Source organism: Canis lupus, chromosome 24 (assembly GCF_048164855.1).
Source record: "Canis lupus baileyi chromosome 24, mCanLup2.hap1, whole genome shotgun sequence".
In the NCBI taxonomy this organism is placed as follows: domain Eukaryota; kingdom Metazoa; phylum Chordata; class Mammalia; order Carnivora; family Canidae; genus Canis; species Canis lupus.
The window spans coordinates 36,444,780-36,463,485 of NC_132861.1; the positions used below are offsets into that span (position 1 = coordinate 36,444,780).

An 18,706-nucleotide genomic window follows, 5' to 3' on the forward strand; every position below is an offset into this window, starting at 1 on the left:
CCAAGCACACTCCCTTCCAGGCCACACGCCTGCACCCCACCACACCGATAGGCCTGAGGGGTATCTGGTGATGGGGATCCTTCATGGGGGCTACACACTTCCCTCCCATCTGCCTTCTGAAGCCCTGACTGGAGCAGCCCTGTGACCAGAGCTAGGTCCCGGCTTCGCCACACAGAGGGCTCTGTATCTCCCACCCTCCCTACTACTAAGGGAGAATCCTTTCCCTTTGAGAGATGCTTGAAGGAATGGCAAAGCCACCCCCTCGCTGCCCACCTGACTGGTGAGCAGCTGCCCTGAGTTCCTGAGACACATGGTGGCCGGGCAGAGTCATCTCTCAGGATGAAACCAGGGATGCCCAGCTGCCCCTCGTCCTCCATGGGGAAGTCCCAGCTTCAGGAAGCACATTTCCTGCAAAGCTCAGCACTGAGCTAGGCCCGGTGGGAGGAAGGTCAAAGCCAAGAGGCTGGAGGCAGCTCCTGCCAGAGCAGAGAAGGCTGGGAGCCATGGTGACCTCCCTTGTGGCCTGGGAGGCAGCCTCTGCTGATAGAGGTGCAAAAACTCCCTACCCCAAACCAGAAATGCGGGATTCAGACTCCAGGTGCCATTTCCTCCCCTCCCCTTAACCAGCTAGGAGTGCTTGGACTGGTTACTCATCCTCCCTGTCCACAGTTTCTTCATTTATAGAAGAAAGGGGATAGCAATACCTATCTCAGAACTGTGAGGCTTAAAGCACTTAAAACATCTGTGTGTTAAGATTATCTAGTCGTGTAACTTTGGGAATGTCACCTTCCCATTTCTAACTAAAGGGGCTATGTTAGATGCTCTCTGGGGAACTTTTTATTTTTTTAGATTTTATTTATTCACAAGAGACACAGAGAAATGCAGAGACACAGGAAAAGGGAGAAGCAGGCTCAATGTGGGACTCCATCCCCCAACTCTGGGATCACGCCCTGAGCCGAAGGCAGACACTCTACCACTGAACCACCCAGACACCCAGATGCTCTCTCAGGGAACTTCTAACTTGAATCTGTCTCCATTTCTGAAGTTATTCCCCCAAATGCAAAAAAAAAAAAAAAAAAAAAAACCTCAAGAGGGCACAGCACTGGACAAATTGCAGTCTTATAATTAGATAGTTGCCACACACACATACACACACACACTATATCTGGGTCACGTGGAGTGGCCGCTCACAGCTGGCTTGGCATGGGTGGAGGGAGAGCAAGGTAAAAGATCGAAGACTGCCCCCAACCTTCTCCTCTGACCAATGGGTTTGGCTAATAACTCCATCTTCCAAAGAAGTTTGCTCCCAAGCTCAGGCTGGCTGTGTAGCTGCAGAGCACTCTGAAACCCTCAGGCTCCTGCAAAGAGAGCTGCCTGCCACAACTAAAGAACTGGATTTCAGCTTCAACCCATCCAGCAAAAACAAAAACAAAAACAAAAACAAAAAAGCCCATCCAGCCTTCCAAAGGCATTCAGCAACTCACTGGCATACCCATTTCACAAGGGGCTCCTATCCCACATTTTGTTCTCCTCCACTCCTTAGAACACTGCTGGCCCACCAGGCTTGGTTACAGGTGGGGATCTGACCATGTTAATATCCCAGCCCACCTTTTCCAACCTGTCACTTCCCTGCTTTAAATTTTCAAAATGTTTCCAGAGCCTCAGGTGAAGTTCAGACCATTTCTTCTGGCATTCAAGGCTCCCATCTCCCTTTCTAGTCTTCTCTTGATACCTCCTTCAGCCTCTGCCCTAAACTGAGCATTCCACCTGCACCCACCCCATCGGTTGGCGTCTGTCCATTCCACCGGTCAAGTCCTGTCCATCCTTACACACAGATGGCCTCTGCTCTGTACTCACGGGGCCCGCCTTGTATGTTCCACATTAGCTCTAGGACTCATTGCCATATAGTCTTATTTCATTCATGCCATCTCAGTTGCTGCCACTTGACCATTACCTTCAGGAAAGCAACAAAAAAAGGCTATATTTTTCCATATTCTCACTGTGCCAGGACCCAGGTATTGACGGAGGGGTGAAATGGCCCCTTTTGGGCGCATTCTCCTCTGTAGCTCCCTGTCGTGGGCTACCTCTGACAGTAGGTGGCGCCAAGGAGGCCGTCCCGTTGCGGACCAGGTGTTCTGGCCTGGTGCACTCCTAAGCCACAGAAAGCCTTGATCTTTTCTATGAAAATAAAGGCAGCCATCCAGGCAAAAGGTGAGACAATTATAGGAAGGTGTAAATTATATCAACAGGTGCCTGAGGAGCCAACACAAACAGTCTCCACCAAGGTTCCTTCCAAAAAAAAAAAAAAAAAAAAAGGTTCCTTCCAAAAAGAGCCCCACAGCACAAAAGCCTCTGAAGTCCAGCTTTGATCATTTCTGTGAAAATAAAGCTGAGGCTGTGGCCCATTCCTCAAGCTACCTGGAGGTGGGGTGGGTAGGTCTGGAGCACCCAGCAGCACCCATACACCTTTCTGAAATGTCCTTTGGGATTAGGACTGGGGGTGGTGGGTGAATCAAGCCCTAAATCTGGTAGGGAACCTCTGGCCCCCACCTCAACTCAAACATACCTGAGGGTAGACTCACCTGGCACCTAGCACTCTTCACTGATTGTTTTTGTTTCTCAAATCAACTACCAATGAAGCCAGTGGGGTCTCCCAAGATGGGTAGGGTGGTCCCTTGGGATGGAGACTCCACTGGCCTGTCCTTCCCAGGCAAGGCTAACCTGCAGCCCTGTCCGAGGTTCTTTCTGGTGATTATCTTTCTCAAATGGGTGCAGACAGCCTTGGCCAAGTGCTGGAGGTGCTCTGGATGCTGCCCTTCTCCTGCCCACCCGGCTCATCTGGGTAAGTCAGCGGGGCTCACAGCATTCACCCCAGGTAGAGCAAGGAGCACAGAGTCCCAGGCTGGCCAGTGCCAGAGGAGTATTGACACTGTCTCACCAAGCCGGGCCTGGACAGATTGGACATCCGGGCCTGCCTCCTATTTCTCCTGCCTGCCCTCCAGCACCTCTCCTCTTCTCCAGGCTCCCAGTGAGAAACTCACACCTCTCATGGACCAGGAATTATCCGTAAAACTGGCATCTATAAAAAAGGGTCTAGGAGGTGGGGCGCCTGGGTGACTCAGTCAGTTTAGCACCTGCTGGGGCTCAGGTCATGATCCCAGGATCCTGGGATCAAGCCCCCCATGGAGCCCCCTGCTCAGTGGGGAGTCTGCTTCTCCCCCTCCCTCTACCCGACTAGTCCTTATCCACATGTGCTCTTTCTCACATAAATAAAATCTTTAAAATAAATAAATAAATGGGTTCAGGAGGGGCACCAATAAATGGGTCCAGGAGGAGCACGCAACCAAATGTACTCCACCAACTGTCGTTTTAAGTTCAAGCCCCATATTGGGGGGTAGAGATTACTTAAAAATAATATCTTTTGGGCAGCCCCAGTGGCTCAGCGGTTTAGCTCTGCCTTTAGCCCAGGGCCTGATCCTGGAGACCCGGGATCGAGTCCCATGTCAGCCTCCCTGCGTGGAGCCTGCTTCTCCCTCTGCCTGTGTCTCTGCCTCTCTCTCTCTCCCTCTCTGTGTCTCTCATGAATGGACGAATAAAATCTTTAAAAATAATAAAATAGGGATCCCTGGGTGGTGCAGCGGTTTGGCGCCTGCCTTTGGCCCAGGGCGCGATCCCGGAGACCCGGGATCGAATCCCACGTCGGGCTCCCGGTGCATGGAGCCTGCTTCTCCCTCTGCCTGTGTCTCTGCCTCTCTCTCTCTCTCTCTCTCTCTCTTAGACTATCAGAAATAAATAAAAAAATAAAAATAATAAAATAAAATTGTTTTAAAAAAGAGGAGAAGTTGTCCAGAAAGAGCATAACCTTCCACCAAAAGAAGCAAGCCTCTTCAGTAAGGGGGATCACATAGTGAAGCACCTGGTAAGGCAAGGGTTCATGGGAGGGAGGGAAATAAAAGGGAAAAAATTATGCCAATAAGGACTTTCTCCCCAGTGGTAGAGAGAAGCTCGTCCCCAGGGGCCCGGGCTGGGAAGGAGAGAAAAGATTTACTTTGTTTTGTCCATGTATATATATTTATAGAGCTCATATGTGAAAACTATACAGAGTGAATACCTTTAGCCTCTGGCCCACCCCTCTCTTTCTACATATTTATCTCTGTGTCACATCCCCCACCTAACCCCTGTTGCACAGAGATACCCAATGCAGTGCCCACCTCAGACTTTGGTGCACAGCCTGTCCTGCGGGGGAAATTGAGAGTACCTAGCAGAAGCCTGGGACGGTGAGACCGTGCATGAGGACAGGTCCCAGGCCCTGGCCTCACCTAGCGCGGAGGGCGGAACCCCACCACCTGCCACCACCCTTCCCTGCCAACTTGTTTTTGGCATGGCCTTGCTATACAGGTGCCCACAGAGTTGAGGGCAGGCTGAGAGCACAGCCAGGAGCTCAGGCCTGGGAGCTGAGGGTGGGGGGTGAGGAGTAGCGCTGGCGGGCATGCTTCTCACAGTACAGCTCGTCTCCCACCCAAAAGTGCCCCCGCATCTTCAGGTTCAGCCCACAGTCTGCGCAGGAGTAGCAGCCCGGGTGACGGTAGCGCCCCTCCTGGATGCGTACAGCATGGTTCCTGCAGGGGCGATGGAGAGGGGAAAGCCATTAGCCTGGGGCGTTGGGGTGGAGATGGGGCGACAGGCAGGACGCTGCCATTCTCATTTCCCAGGAGCCTAGTTCCCAGCCCAGAGTCAGGGAAGATCCCCAAATCTCAGACCCTAGACTCCCTGAGGCTTCCTTTGGGGCTCTCACTTCAATAACTCCCAACCCCCACCCCTAGGACCTCTGGTTTAAAAAAAAAAAAAAAAAAAAAGGAGTCCTTTCTCCTTTACACAAAGCAGACATAATCCATCCGGAATTTTCTGGGTTGTTAATGGAGCAGTGGTTCTCAAAATGTGGTCCCAGGTACCAGGACCCTCAGGATTGCAACCCCTGGGAACAAGTCGGAAATGCAAATTCTGGGGCCAGGGATCCCCAAAGAGGAAGCTCTGAGGCATGGGCCAGCCATCCGTCTAACGAGCCCTGGGGAGCCCTGCCCCCTGCTCTGAGATACACCACTCGCATCTGCACAACAGGCATGAGCAGTATCCCATTCCGCAGGGGGAACACGAAAGCCCGCAGAGGCTAAGGGCTTTGCCTAAGGTGAGTCATCCGCTCGTCAACACTGCACACTGCACGTTAAGAAATTTATGGCAGGGGGAGTGGGCTTTCAGCAATTTGCCAGAGAATGTGGCTGCATTATAATGCCACCCACTGAGAAAAATGAACCTACCTCTGGAAAATCTCTTTCCAAAGGGGGTGAGGGAGGGGGAAGAGCAAAATTTTCCAGGAGGAGGCACCTCATCTAGAGGCAGATCTCCAGAGGCTTTGAGATTATTGGAGAGCAATCAGAAGCAGTAGCATTTCTTCTTCCTCCTCCTCCTCCGGGGTGGGGGAGAGAGACCAGGAAGGAGGAGATGCAGCAGGAAGAAGCCAGCAAGGCGTGTAAGAAGCCTGAAAATAACCCACAAACCCCACCCCACCCCCTCCAGGGGCCCTGACAGGCTGTTCTCTGCAGAGTCTTCCTGAGGGCATCCCAGGCTCCACCCCCCACCCCCCACTCCCACCCCCAGCAGGGCCCTGCCTGGGCGTGCCTGCCTCCCAGCCGCCAATACTCACACAATGCTGGTGCCGCACTTCTCGCACGTGTGGAGCTTGGGTGGGGTGGCCAGGGCCCTGGAGGTGGGCAGGGAGGACTGGGGGCTCAGCAGGCTGGGCAGGAAGGCAGGTGTGCCACCTGGGAGGGGTGGGGGGTGCAGACAGACACATTAGAGTCATCCACCAGCGGCAGCCCCAGGCTGTATTGATCCTTGCATGCTCCTCGCACGCGGACTCCTAAGAGGTGCTCTTGTGCACCTCCAAAGGAACACTGGGTGTGAGGCAGGTAGGTAATAGAAGAAGAGAGTGATCACGGCAGCTCCTTGGCTAAGGCTCAGTCAGCCCAAGCTAAGGCACCCCGAAGAGCGTCTGTGCTGTAGCTACCACCTCCCACCAAGCAGGCGTTTCCTCTCGTGATCCAGTCGTGAGGATATTAATTAAAAATGGTAATAACAGATAATAGCAGCACCACACTACCTTTATACAGTTTTCAAAGAGCTTTTATGGACACTGTTGCATGTGAGCCTTGGAACAACACTGAGATGAAGCACAGATGTTCCTGGGCGGGTATGGTCCCTGTTGGCCGCCAAGGACGCCAAGGCTTGAGCCTTGGAGTCACCGACTGTCTGTGCTCCCCCCACCCCTCTCCCTGGGCCCCGTCCCGGGCTCCACCAAGGCCTCAGGGTGATGATGCACAAGACTGGCTCCCTGCCCTCTGACCGCAGTGAACATCCCAGGAGCTGAAGGTCAGAGTTGAAAGGGGCCACCAGATACTGTGCTGGTGAGGCTGTTGATCCTCCCGACCGCCCCACCTCTGCCTCCCTGTAGCCAGTGCTCAGGCCGGGCCTCCTCGCCTCTCCCCTGCACGGGGGCAGCGCGCACGCACGCGCACACACACGCACACACACGCACACATGCACACACAGTACAGGTACAGCCACCTCAGGAGCTGCGCAGGCCCGTCTGCCCCATCAACAGCTCCTCAAGGGCGGACAGGTGCCCGACTGCGCTCGGCCCCACGCTCCGCACGCCCCTGGCCCATCCGACAGGCACAGTAAATCTGTCCAGTGAATCACCGAGTGGCCGGCAAGAGCCCGTCCCTCTCCTCCTGCTCACTCCGGCATCCGAGAGGCGGCGCCTGGCGTTACGTACCGGGCCCTCCTGGGTCAGGGCACTCGTCGGCCGGGCACGCGACACCTCTCAGCCAGGACTTGACCTCCGAGACCGCCGTCTGCGCTGCCAGGCCCGCTGCTCCGGCTCCCACACCAAGCCCCGCAGCTGCCAGCCACAGCCACCACAGGCCACGGAGCTCCCTGCCACTTTTTTTTTTTTTTTTTTGGTGTCCTCTCTGAGGCTCCAACTCCCAGCCGCCATCTTAAGGCCTTTGTTAAAAGTCTTGATCTTTCTTCAAGAGTCAAGTCAAACCCACCTTCCTCTGTGAAGCCCTGCCTGGGGACCCTGCCCCCCACCTTTATGCTTCCCTTGACACGCTTCCTGATCCCAGGGAGCACCTCTGGGTGCACCCCTGCCAGCACCTCTGGGTGCACCCCCCTACCAGACCTACCAGACCTACCAGACCTACCAGATTGAAAGCTCCTTTGGTGCTGGAACCCCCCTCTGGTGTCTACTCCTGTGATGCGCACTTAAGAAATACTAGTTCAATATCGTGTCCAGTCGGGGCCCAGGGGTGTCCTGCTGGAACCTACTTCCTACCCTGGGGGTTGGAACCCCCCGCCCCCCCTCCCCAGGGACTCACCTTTCTCCTCAGCCTCCAGGGCTTCCTGCAAGAGCCGAAAGGAGCTGGACTGCCGGGGGGCCACCCGCCCCTCGCGATTTTCCTGCAGCATCTTGTAGACTTCGGAGTCCTCGTCCAGAAGGTGGCTTCCCCTTTCGGAGTCCGCACTGCGGGGACGGGAGGCAGCCAGGAGTGAGGGGCCCTCCCTGGGTATGAGCGCCAGCATGGGGGCAGGGAAAGGGTGCCCCAGGGGAGACCCAGGGGATTCCGGGGGACTCGGAGGAAAGCCAAGGCCCCCCCCACCTCCCCACTACCCCATCCCTCTTCTCTGGAAAGCCCGTCGGCCTCAGGCCCTCCCAGGCCCTCCGGGACCCCCCACCCCCACCCCGGGGCCCGCCGGTACCTGAGCCTGGGGCTGGAGGGACAGGGACCCGGGGAAGGCGGCAGCACCAGCACCGCCGCGTCGCCAGCGCCGCCGAGGCCGGCCTGCGGGACAGCGAGGCACCAGGGGAGGAGTCGCGGCTGCAGCCTCGGGCCGCCCGCCCGCCCGCCCGGCCCCAGGCCCGCCACCAGGGGGCGCCCGGCCCCCGCTGACCAGCAGGCCCCCTGCAGGCCCCGGGGTACCCGGCGGCCAGCACCCACCTACACCCACCTACGGAGGTGCAGAGGCCCCGCCAGGAGATTGGGCAGGGGCTGGACAGCAGAGGGGAAGCAGATCCTCCTGCGGTGAGGTCGGGGAAACATGGAGTGAAGGGCCTGAGACCCCTCCAGGGGCAGGGCTGGGGCCGCACCAGGGACCTCGCCCCTGCACACGCCTCCTGTCCCAGGTGTGGGCTGGTGGGCCTCTCGTGGCTGCCCTGGAGCCGTGGGGGGTCAAGCCCATTTGCGGCCCACGTGCCAGCAGCAGTGCCCCCTCTCCAGGTGTGTGCTGTCCATCTGGGGCTCTTTACACTTGCTGTCCAGTGGAAATCTTGCCTTCGAATTCCCTGTTGCTCCCCTTTCTGGCCTGCACCTCTGCACCCACCCCTCCTCCTCTGCTTCCTCTCTCTGGGCACCCCCAAGGAAAGAGGGAGCCCCACCCAGCCACAACCAGACAGGCCACAGCGCACCATGCTGGGAGCACAGTTCCCCAGAAGGCCGAATTCCCTCTTATTTTATTTTATTTTATTTTATTTTATTTTATTTTATTATTTTTTTTATTTTTTTTTAATTTTTATTTATTTATGATAGTCACACAGAGAGAGAGAGAGAGGGGCAGAGACACAGGCAGAGGGAGAAGGAGGCTCCATGCCAGGAGCCCGATGTGGGATTCGATCCCAGGTCTCCAGGATCACGCCCTGGGCCAAAGGCAGGCGCCAAACCGCTGCGCCACCCAGGGATCCCTTTATTTTATTTTTTAAAGATTTTATTTATTTATTCATGAAAGACCCAGAGAGAGAAGCAGAGACACAGGCAGAGGGAGAAGCAGGCTCCCCGCAAGGACCCCAGTGTGGGACTTGATCCCAGGACTCCAGGATCACACCCTGGGCCAAAGGCAGGTGCTCAACCACTGAGCCACCCAGGTGATCCCCAAATTCCCTCAATTTTAAAATTCAAAATCAGGGACAAATTATGGGATGAAATGATAAAGCCCTATGAATTTTTAAGCTAAAAGCAGAAACTTGAGAGTTTTGAGAAGACAGCCCTGGACCCTCACCCCTGCAGCCCCCTTCCACCTGCCTACATTCCTCATGCTCTCAATGCCACGCAGTTGACAGACGGTAAGATGGTTTCCTCAGGAAGGACAGTCAGCCCCTGCTACTTAAGAACCATGTCCCGTTGCACCATCTGAAGTCAGCATGTGCCCACACAGGGGCAGCGGCTAGCCAGAAGGGGGTGCTGAAATCCACCCAGGCGCTCTTGGCAAGCCAAGTCCCCGTGCCAACCAGCCAGAGGGGTGCTCCCTTCACTTCACATCTGCTCACCAAAGCATGTGCCGACCCAGACATGGCACTTCCAGTTTCCAGAAGGGCACCATAAAGGCTGGTGGTGTCCTGTGCCCTGGGCTCAGTGGAGCCCCAGCCAGCTCAGGAGCCAGCAGCAAGGCCCTGGCCCTGGCAGACTGGGGTGGGGGCACCTCATCTACAGTCACCTGTACCCCCCTTCCTCCTGAAAGACCACTGTGCCCTGGTGGAAAGGGGCCCAACCCCCTTACTGGGGAGCAGCTCTGCCTTCCTTCTCCCTCCCTCCTGGTCAGCTAGGGACACCTGCAGGAACCTTCATCCCCAAGTACAGGGGGTGAAAGGGCTCATCTATAGCCAACACCTCTCAAAATGTGTTCTGGTGAACACGGGGACGTTAATAAGTGAGTTGCAGGTGTGGGGCAGGGAGCGCCAGGAGAAATTCTGTTGTTAAAGTAAGTTTAGGAAAAATAAATAAATAAAGTTTAGGAAATTAATAAAATTAAATCTATTTCTCATGGGACTTCTTAGAGCCTTGAAGGTGCTACAAGTACACAGTGACTCCCAAGAGGGAGGTGTGGGGCCCTGTGACTCCCACACCATCTGACCACAGCCTCCTTTATAGGCCAGAATGCAAAGCTTCATTGGGCTAGGAATTTCTGTTTATCCACCAGTGCATCCCCAGAGCCTAGAAGGGTGCCTGACACAAAGCAACTGCTCAATAAAAGTTTGTTGAAGGAATGACCACGGTCCTCAGGCCAAAGAAGGAAACTCAGAGCATGGAGACTAACTCTGAGGTCCAGAGAGAGCAAGAGGGGCTTATCCCAGGTTAGATGGTGGCGGTGGTACTAAGCCACGTCTCCCTACCACCCAGCCCAGGGCTCCTGTTTACACAGCATGGGTGGTCTTCAAGTCTTTGCATCGGGTCCCTGAGGGCTTCTGAAAACACATATTGGTGCCCCTGCTCCGCACCCTCACTCCTGCATCTCAGGCTAGGACCTGAAAATTAGCATTTCTAACAGGTTCCAAGGTGCTGCTGCTGGCTGGGGAGCCACACCCTGTACCACCAGCATCTCCCGTTTGCCCAAGTTTGGGACGCTGCAGGGAAGAAGGCCAAGATGATGGACCCTCTCCAGCCATGCCCTGGGCCAAGCGTATTTTCAGCTGGTCTCCACCCCAAAGCTCTCCCGGAGAAGCCCCTCCCCTCCCCACCCCACCGCCACCCCAAACATGCCAGGTCTTGCTGGTACACCATTTTCCCATCTCCCTGGCTTATCGTCCCCTAATCTAAACCCTACCCAGTCCTACCTCCGACGTCCAGCAAAATTCCTGACAAAGCCTTCTCAGGCCACCCAGCTGACACTCCTCTCCCCTCCCAGAATGCCTCCTGCTTTTATAATTAAGACCACACTGTTCAGTTCTTAATTGTTCCAGAACTGCTTTACATGTTTGTCTTATCTCCCAACTACATTTCACATTCTTTAAAGACGGGGATCTTATCGAAGGCATCTCCATGCCCACACTGCCTGGCAGGCCACTGAGTAGGCCCACAACGAGTCACTGGAGGGGCCCTACCATGGGCTCCCCCACAGGAGCCCTCCCTCTCCTTCTCCAGAGCCCCCAGTTTCTAATGCCCTCCCCCAGCCATCTCCAAAGGCTCTGCCTTCTGGAATGCAAAATCAACCGGGAGGTAGGATTCCAGCGGCTGGGCCTCATCCCCTTCACCCCAAGGCTGGACATGCCCCCCCCCAACTCTGCCGCCAGCAGCTGTGGCCTCACTCCCTCACTTCCTCACCCCTGCCCTTACAGAGGAGAAATACCACCAAGGCAGGGAAGGCGGGGCCTGTCACCAGTTCACAATGGGACCCAGTGGGGGGTGTCCAGGGTAGAAGGGCAGGGAAGGGGGCAGACAGAAAGTAAGCCAAATGCAACTTGAGGCAGAACCACAGTCCCACTGGTGGTGGTTCTCTGGGCTGAGTCAGAGGAGGAGGAAGGGGGATGGGGGGGACAGGAGTTGGGGGTGGGCATGGGACTTGGAATGGGGAGGAATGTGTTCAAGAGATGCAGCCAGAGCCAAAGGGAACCATCCCAACAACAGCAGCAAAACTATTTCAGCCCTGGCCCAAGAGAAACACTCAGGAAGGGAGGAAGCTAGCAGGAGGAGGGGAGGCGGCAAGTGGGAGGGCAAGAGGTAGAAGGCCGCTGGGGACTGGCCAGGCAGGGCTGGGGCACAGAGAGGGCGGCCCACCACAGACACAACGGCCTCCTGGCTCGGGAGAGGGGCGTGCTTGGTGCTGGGAAATGGAGGCCCCAGCTGCCCAAGTGGGACCTGAGTGGGTCCTGCTGGTGGGCAGCAACCAACCAGGATGGGAGGCTCTGTCCTCCCCCCAGGTATCCTCACCTGGCGGCTTCCAGGACGGCCCCCATAGGAAAAGCGGTTGGCAGCAGTGGGTCCCGGGGAATATGCCAGGTTCTGGAAACTGAAATGCAGGCAAGGGCAGCTGGGTGCCAGGCATCCCCCCCCCACCACCCGCCTGCCTCAGGGACACAGAGGGTGTTCCCTCAGGCTCCCCTAAACCCTAAACCCAGCTATGGAGACTGAGGGGCCTGGTCTGGACCCCACCCCGTACGCTCACCTGCGGCTGACCACAGCCTCCCCAGGGAGGGTGTGCGGGCTGCTGGGGGGCAGGGCAGAGAAGGGGCTGCCCGGCTGGGGGCTGGAGGAGCAGGGGCTGGAGCAGGAAGACCGCAGGGAGGACTGGCTGTCCGAGTGGGTCCTCACAGAGCCCTGTGGAGAGAAGGCTGGGAGGGTGGCACCCAGCCCCTCCCGGCCCTGCCCCTCAAGGCTCCCCTTCACTTCAGGGTGCTGGAGTTCCCAGAAGAAGGCCCCATCCTACCTGGAAGCGAGTGGCCAGCACTTCCACAGAGCTTTCCCCATTGGTCTGCCTGGGGGAAGCAGCCGGAGACCTGAGGAGAGGCCAGGGGAGGCAAGTCACAGGAGTCCTGGAACCCTCCTAACCTGACAGGGGCTGCAGATTCCAGCTGGTCCCACAACAGATTCTCAAGATTAGTAAAATGTTCAAAACGTGGATATCAGGTTGTCAACTTGCAACTTTGCCAAATTCAAAACAAACAATCATTATCAACAACCACCGCCATTTCTCCAAGGAAAGGACAGTTTAGCATCAATATGTAGACTGGACATACTTCATAAATTCAATTTTGTTAAAAACTCCTCACAGTATCCCCTGTCTTTTTCTTTTCCCTTTTCTTTTTATTCCTTTTTTAAAAAGATTATTAATTAATTTATTTATTTATTTATTTATTTATTTATTAGAGAGAGAGAGCATAAGCAGGGGAAAGGGCAGAGGGAGAGGGAGAAGCAGACTCCTCAATGAGTGTGGAACCCCGACGTGGGGCTCGATCCCAGGACCCCAAGACCATGAACTGAGCCAAAGCCAGATGCTTCACTAACTGAGCCACCCAACCACTCCTCTTTTTTTTCTTTAAGTAATCGCTATGTTCAACATGGGGCTCAAGCTCACGACCCCGGGATGAAGAGTTGCATGCTCTACTGACTGAGCCAGCCAGGCACCCCTCTTTTAATTTTTTTTTAAAGATGTATTTATTTACTTATTTATGATAGACATAGAGAAAGAGAGAGAGAGACAGAGACACAGGAGGAGGGAGAAGCAGGCTCCATGCTAGGAGCCCGACGTGGGACTTGATCCCGGGACTCCAGGATCATGCCCTGGGCCAAAGGCAGGCGCCAAACTGCTAAGCCACCCAGGGATCCCTTTTTTTTTTTTTTTTTTTTTGCATTTCATCCAGACTTTGTCACTGGTCAGCATCAGTTTGTAGATTAATTTTGGGGGAGATTGCTGATTTCACATAAATAATCCTTTATCTTGCACCCATGGAGAAACTGAAGCCCAGAGAGAGAAAGCAATTTCCTAAAGCCCAACAATGGTCAGGCCAGCCGCCCACTCTCCTCTGCCCAGCCAGATGCTGTCTGCCACCAGCTGCTAATGGCTTGGAATACCTTTGAGAGGGTCATTCCTGGTCCCTTCTGAAGCCAACAAAGGATGGAGCCTGTGCCTTCTTCCCCCCACAGGACCCAGAGAGCTAAAGCAACAAGCAGCCCCAACCCCCCCACCAATCACCAAGGCACCCAGAAAAGAGATGCCCTTACCTCAGCTCCCTGGGACCCCCTCCAAAGCCCTTCCCACTGGAGCCTTGAACAGGAAGCCATGGGAGGGCTGGGGCTGGCTGAGGGTGAAGAAAAAGCCCACCATGTCCCAATCCCACTACACCATTCCTGGATGTCGGGTCACTTCCAGAGAGGTCAACAAGAACCTCAGTCATCGCACACCACAGCAGCCACAGCCTCAGCCTCCCCAGGGAGGGGTGTGGAGCCAGAGTGAAGGGAGCTCAAGCTCAAGCTCAGGCTCCAGTCCAGAGCACTGCTTCCTGCCACAGAGCTTCTGGGTGCCCAAGTGGCCTCCTGATGTGGGGGAGACTCGGGGGGTTTCGGAGGAGGCCAGACAAAGAAAGAAGAGGCAGGGAGTCTTGACCTACCCAACATGGAGCTGGAGGCCTGGAGGGATTCAGCCAGGCCCACTCCCTCATGGGACTGGGTCCCTCTAGAAGGAACTGTGAGGAAGTGATGGCGTCAGCAGCTCCCTGCCCCTCTGCCACCCCATTCTGCAGCCTCTTATAGACTTTGGTTCCCTTCACATATGCCATAAGCTACTCTCCACCCTCCTCTTCTAGGCCCCACTCCTGCAAACACTCATGAGTCCGAGGAAGGAGTCAGGATGGGGCCAGGGTCATGAGAGCATCACGGAAGCCAGCTTCTGCAGCACTGTGGGATGGTGGGGGGTGAAGAGATGGCATGGAGCCAGGGCCCAGAGAGAGCCCAAGTGAGGGGAGGGGATGGCAGAGAGGCTGGAGGTGCCTGACTCAGGTTCAAGGCTTGCCCAGAGGGTTCTCCTGGCTGGGGGATCTCCCAACATTCTTGCCCTGTGACTCACTTGGACGCTCCACCCCAAGGAGCCACCTGTTCCCCCCACCCCCACAACCAGGTCTCCGGGCTGAAAACCCAAGCCTAGGAATCTTCCTTCACCAGCACAGCCCCCAGAGGCAGTGGGGAGGGACCGAGGGGTCCTATGGTGAGTGAGCTCCCAGACCCCTCAAACCACCCCCCCCCGGATCAGAACAAAGGCCATCCTCTGTTGGAGGCAGGGGCCCAGGAGACCCAGCCTAAGGCACACCTTTCCCCTCTTCAACCCACTTCATGCCCACACCCTGTACCCTGCGCACTTGGGAACCCGTCAAACCCGGGCATCCAGGTGGCTGATGCCAGCCTGCCCTGCCCATGGCTGCATGCCCAGCCATGCATAGGGACACCCCCCAGCCCACCCTGCTGCAGCCCCAGAGCCTGGACCTTCTCAAAGATGAGCCCAAAGGGCCCAGGAAGGCCGGGGTGGGGCTGAGGGCAGGTGGGTGAGGACAGCCGCCGTGCAGCAGGCAGGCAGAGGAGAGAAAAAGCCGGCGGGCCCAGCGGAGGTGGAGGGCCTACCGGTCTAGCTGCAGCCGCAGGGGTGAGGGGCTGTGGCGGATCTTGCTCTGGGCCTCAGCATGGAGCATGCCCTCGGCGCTCTCCCCGTTGATGGCCACGATAATGTCGCCAGGCCGGAGGTCAGCAGCCTCAGCCTTGCCCCTCTCGGTTACCTGTAGGGGATGAGATATCCCTGCTCAGACAGTGATGACATTCCCGTCGGGATGGAGGAGAGGGGGTTTCTCTCTGTCCTGCCCAGGGAACACAGACGCTGGTTTGAAGCAGGCTGGCCTGCTTCCCACTTTGTCCCCCGGCCCAGCAGGCTCTGCCCAGCTGATCGGCTCATGCCCTCCAAAAGCTAGAGGGGAGCCACCCCCCCTCACCCCAGCGCTGGCGTTCTCACCGGGCCTCCCGAAGAAATGGCAGCATTTCAGGGACTGTACTTGGAAATGCTTTAGGATAGAGAGCCCTGCCCGTGCACATCACACCATGCAGGTGGCTGCCTGCATGCAGCCCGTTGGCACGAACGCTCCCTGGCCTGGGCCTGGGTCAAGAGGAAACTGCCAAGGACCTGGGGCTTCTGTTCTAGTAAACTCCCCCAAATGGCTGCCAGCAGGTATAGGGTTGGTGTCCAAGGAGAGAGGAGCCCTGTACTTGGCCCAGCTCCCTTTCACTCCCCAGAAGTCTGTTCCTGGAGTGGTCATCGCAACCCCATGGCAATGGAGCCCCAGTCCTCCCCAGGCTACCACTCCCAGCAGCAGACCTCTGCTTCCAGAATAAACAAAGAAAGGTGCCTGTGCAGAGCAGGGTAGACCCTACCTCTGGGGGGCACCTCCTTAGCTCCTGGAACTAGCCCTTACCTTGGTCACCATGATGGGCGAGTGGAAATCCCTGCCCCCAGTGATCCGGAAGCCCCAGGGCCCTGGCCCTGCCACATCCACCGTCAGCGTCAGCGCCATATCTGAGGAAGCAGAGGGATGGAGACGCTGTAAGGTGGCAGGAGAAGCAGAAGAGAGGGGATGACAGGTCCAGTGAGCAGCCAGTTAGGGGCTGGGGGGGTGAGGGGGAGGGTAGAGGAAGTGACTAACTCCCTTCCTCACCCCCCAGTTTCACTTCCCCCCACGCTGGGAAGCCATGGCTCTGAGTTCCCCCTTCGCCGCCACCATCTCCAGCAGCGCGGCTCCCAGAGGGCAGGCTGCCAGGGCGCCTCACGGGGGCTTGCGGGATGGAGACCAGGAGAACAGGCGGCAAGGCCGAGGCAGGTGGTAGGAGATGTCACCGCTTCCTGCCTCTCCCCCTCCTCCACCAGCAAGGCTAAGTCGCTTCAGGGCCCGCTTCCTGTCCCCAAAACTGACTGCACAAGGTACTTCCTCCCCACTCTGGGGGAGGGCAGTGTTCTGGGAACAGGAGTGATAGCAAACAAGGGGATGAGGCCACCGCAGACTGTCCCAGTAGTTGGCTGGGTGGGGACTGGCCCAGGGTCCTCAGAGGGGCCTCCTGGCTGCCTGCCTGGCCCCTGGCAATGTGGTCCAGATAGGCAAGACTGGGCTTCCCACCACCCCCAGCGGCCTGCTGCCCTCCGAACAGCCCCAGCCAGGAGGACGGGCTCATGTGCCCGGCTGGGCACATCCACCCTCTGGCAATGAGCAGCAGGGTGAGCTGACTGATGCTGCCTGCTAGCTGGCGCCCCGGGCCTCCCATCCACTGCCCCTCCGCTGGGCAAGGGAGTGTCCTCGCAGACCAGCCCTTGTAGGATTTCCTGAGCCTCTAGTTATGGAGTCAGGAGCCAACCCGGGCAGGAAGCTGTAATGCCAGCCTGGGCCACCACCCTACCCAGCAGCCCCCTGAGGCTGCCCCTGGGGAGGCCCAGAGACCGCAATTGCTGTCAGAATCGATCAAGGACACTGGGGCCACTTCCCAAGTTTAAGAGCCTGGGGAGAGCGCGCTCAAGCCAGAACCGGCTGCCCGCCCTCTCCTCGGCCTTTTGCCCAGGCCTAGCCCCTGCCCCTGCCCCTGCCAGGTCCCGGGGCCCGGGCCGGCGCTGGCAGTGCAGAGCCCCCGCGTTCTCAGACCTTTGAGCCGGCGGTGGACTCCGCGCCCGGGCCGCGGGGAGGTGCCCAGCCCGTCGGCCCGGCTCTCCCAGCTCCGGCGCCCTGTGCGCTCCGAGGCCAAGGTACCGCGGGCCGGACGCTGGAGCAGAAGCGCGGGGATGAGAAAGGGCCGCCCGCGGGGGGCGCCGCCTCCGGGGAGGCTGCAGGGCGGGCGCCGGGGCGCGGAGGGGGCGGCAGCGCGCGGAGCCGCCAGGGCCCCGGAGCCGGCCGTGCGGACGGCGCGCAGGTGGGCGCGCTCACCGGGCCCCGCTCACCTGGCCCCGCTCACCGGGCCCCGCTCACCCGGCCCCGCTCACCTGGCTCCCGCTCACCCGTCGGGCTGGGCGGCCGGGCCCGGGAGGGAAGGGCAGGGAAGGAGGAAGGGTGAGGAGCCGCCGCCGCCGCCGCCCGACTCTGGGGAGAGCCCGCCCGGGGCTCCGGGACCTGCCTCCGCCCATGTGATCCCGGGGCCGCCCCTGCCGCCGCCTCCTCCGCGCAGCCCGGCCCCGGCGGCCACCTGGCCCTCGCCCCGCCGCGGCGTGCGGGGAGGGGGCGCGGCCTCCCCCGCCAGGTGCCCTGCGACGCCCGGGGCTGCCGCCCCCCGAGCTCTCCCAGGCCGGCCGCGCCCACCCGCCTTCCCGGGGCCTCCCCCCAGCACCCCGCGGCGGGGCGGGCCGGGCCGGCTGGGTCCGTCTGCGGTCCGCCCGGCTCCCCCGCCCACTCCGGGCTCCGACGCCGGCGCGGGTGCGGCCGACACCCCCGATCCCGAGGCGGGCGCCCGCCGCCGCCCCCACCGCGCCCCCGAGGCCGCGGCGCTCCCGGTGCTGGGGCCCGCGGGGGGCGCTGAGCCGCTGCCGAGACGCCCGCGAGCCGGCCCCGCTGGGGCGACCTCCCGACCCGAGGGCCGTGGCGGGGGTCGCCGGGCACTCCCCGGGCTGGCGCCGTTTCCTTCCCTGGCTGCCCTCTCTGCTGCCCTGCTGGGGTGCGCCAGCCGCAGCAGGCACCCCTGGCCCCCGCTCCCGCCAGCCACCTGGAACCCAGGCTCCGGGGCTAGGGACACGGCAGCCAAGGGAAGGCCCCAGGCCCCAGCCCAGACCCCTCTGGCACACGGTTCCCCAGAGCCATCCCCGGGCACCTTCACCCGGAGCCCGAGGGTCACCGGTCCTCGCGCATCTCCCGCCGGCCCGGACTTTGCACGGTCGCTGTGGGGCTGGGCTGTTTTCAGGGAAGCACACCTGTGGGCACAGCTGTAGGCTGCCTGGCTCCGAGTGAGTCATTCCCTCGGCTTCCCCCTGCGAGGACTGCCTTCCACCCTCCCGCCACCCTCCCCGCCCACCTCAGCCCCGGCTCATCCTCCCTGCACTGACCCGGCCATCAGCGACAGCGACAGCGCAGCCTCCAGCTCCCTGCTCGGGCTCCCCCCCCCTCCCCAGGTGTGAAAGCCACTCTCCCACCCCTCAGTCCCGGGCCTCCAGGATTGACCTCTTTGCAGGACACCACTGCTCTCCCCCCCACAACTAGACTGGAGGCCCTCCAGGGAGCAGGAGACTGCAGGACGGGCAAGTGCAGCCTTGGAGTCGCACAGACCTAGCCTCAAATGTCAGATCTGCCTCTTACAGCGTGACCTTGGGTAATTTCCTCAGTTTCCCCATGGATAAAATGGAGATAATGCATACCTTAGCCTCCGGTCTGCAGACTGTC

The 18,706-nt window shown here is 58.7% G+C and overlaps 1 protein-coding gene across 6 annotated transcripts; it reads right to left on the reverse strand.

Moving 5' to 3' along the window:
* Positions 1-4,043: 4,043 nt before the first annotated feature.
* PDLIM2 (PDZ and LIM domain 2) lies at positions 4,044-18,292 on the reverse strand. Of its 6 annotated transcripts, none has more exons than XM_072796336.1 (10): positions 18,241-18,292; positions 15,776-15,876; positions 14,937-15,088; positions 12,253-12,322; positions 11,992-12,143; positions 11,757-11,835; positions 7,819-7,901; positions 7,437-7,582; positions 5,702-5,819; positions 4,044-4,619 (listed from the first exon to the last, which is right to left on the reverse strand). In XM_072796336.1, the coding sequence occupies exons 2-10, from the start codon at positions 15,872-15,874 to the stop codon at positions 4,442-4,444; spliced, it is 1,077 nt and encodes a 358-aa protein (XP_072652437.1). In that variant the 5' UTR covers positions 15,875-15,876; positions 18,241-18,292; the 3' UTR covers positions 4,044-4,441. The 6 variants fall into 6 exon arrangements, with proteins under 6 accessions (XP_072652437.1, XP_072652436.1, XP_072652435.1 ...); XM_072796335.1 differs by having other exon boundaries at positions 18,141-18,268; XM_072796334.1 differs by lacking the exon at positions 18,241-18,292 and adding an exon at positions 17,323-17,517.
* Positions 18,293-18,706: the final 414 nt, after the last annotated feature.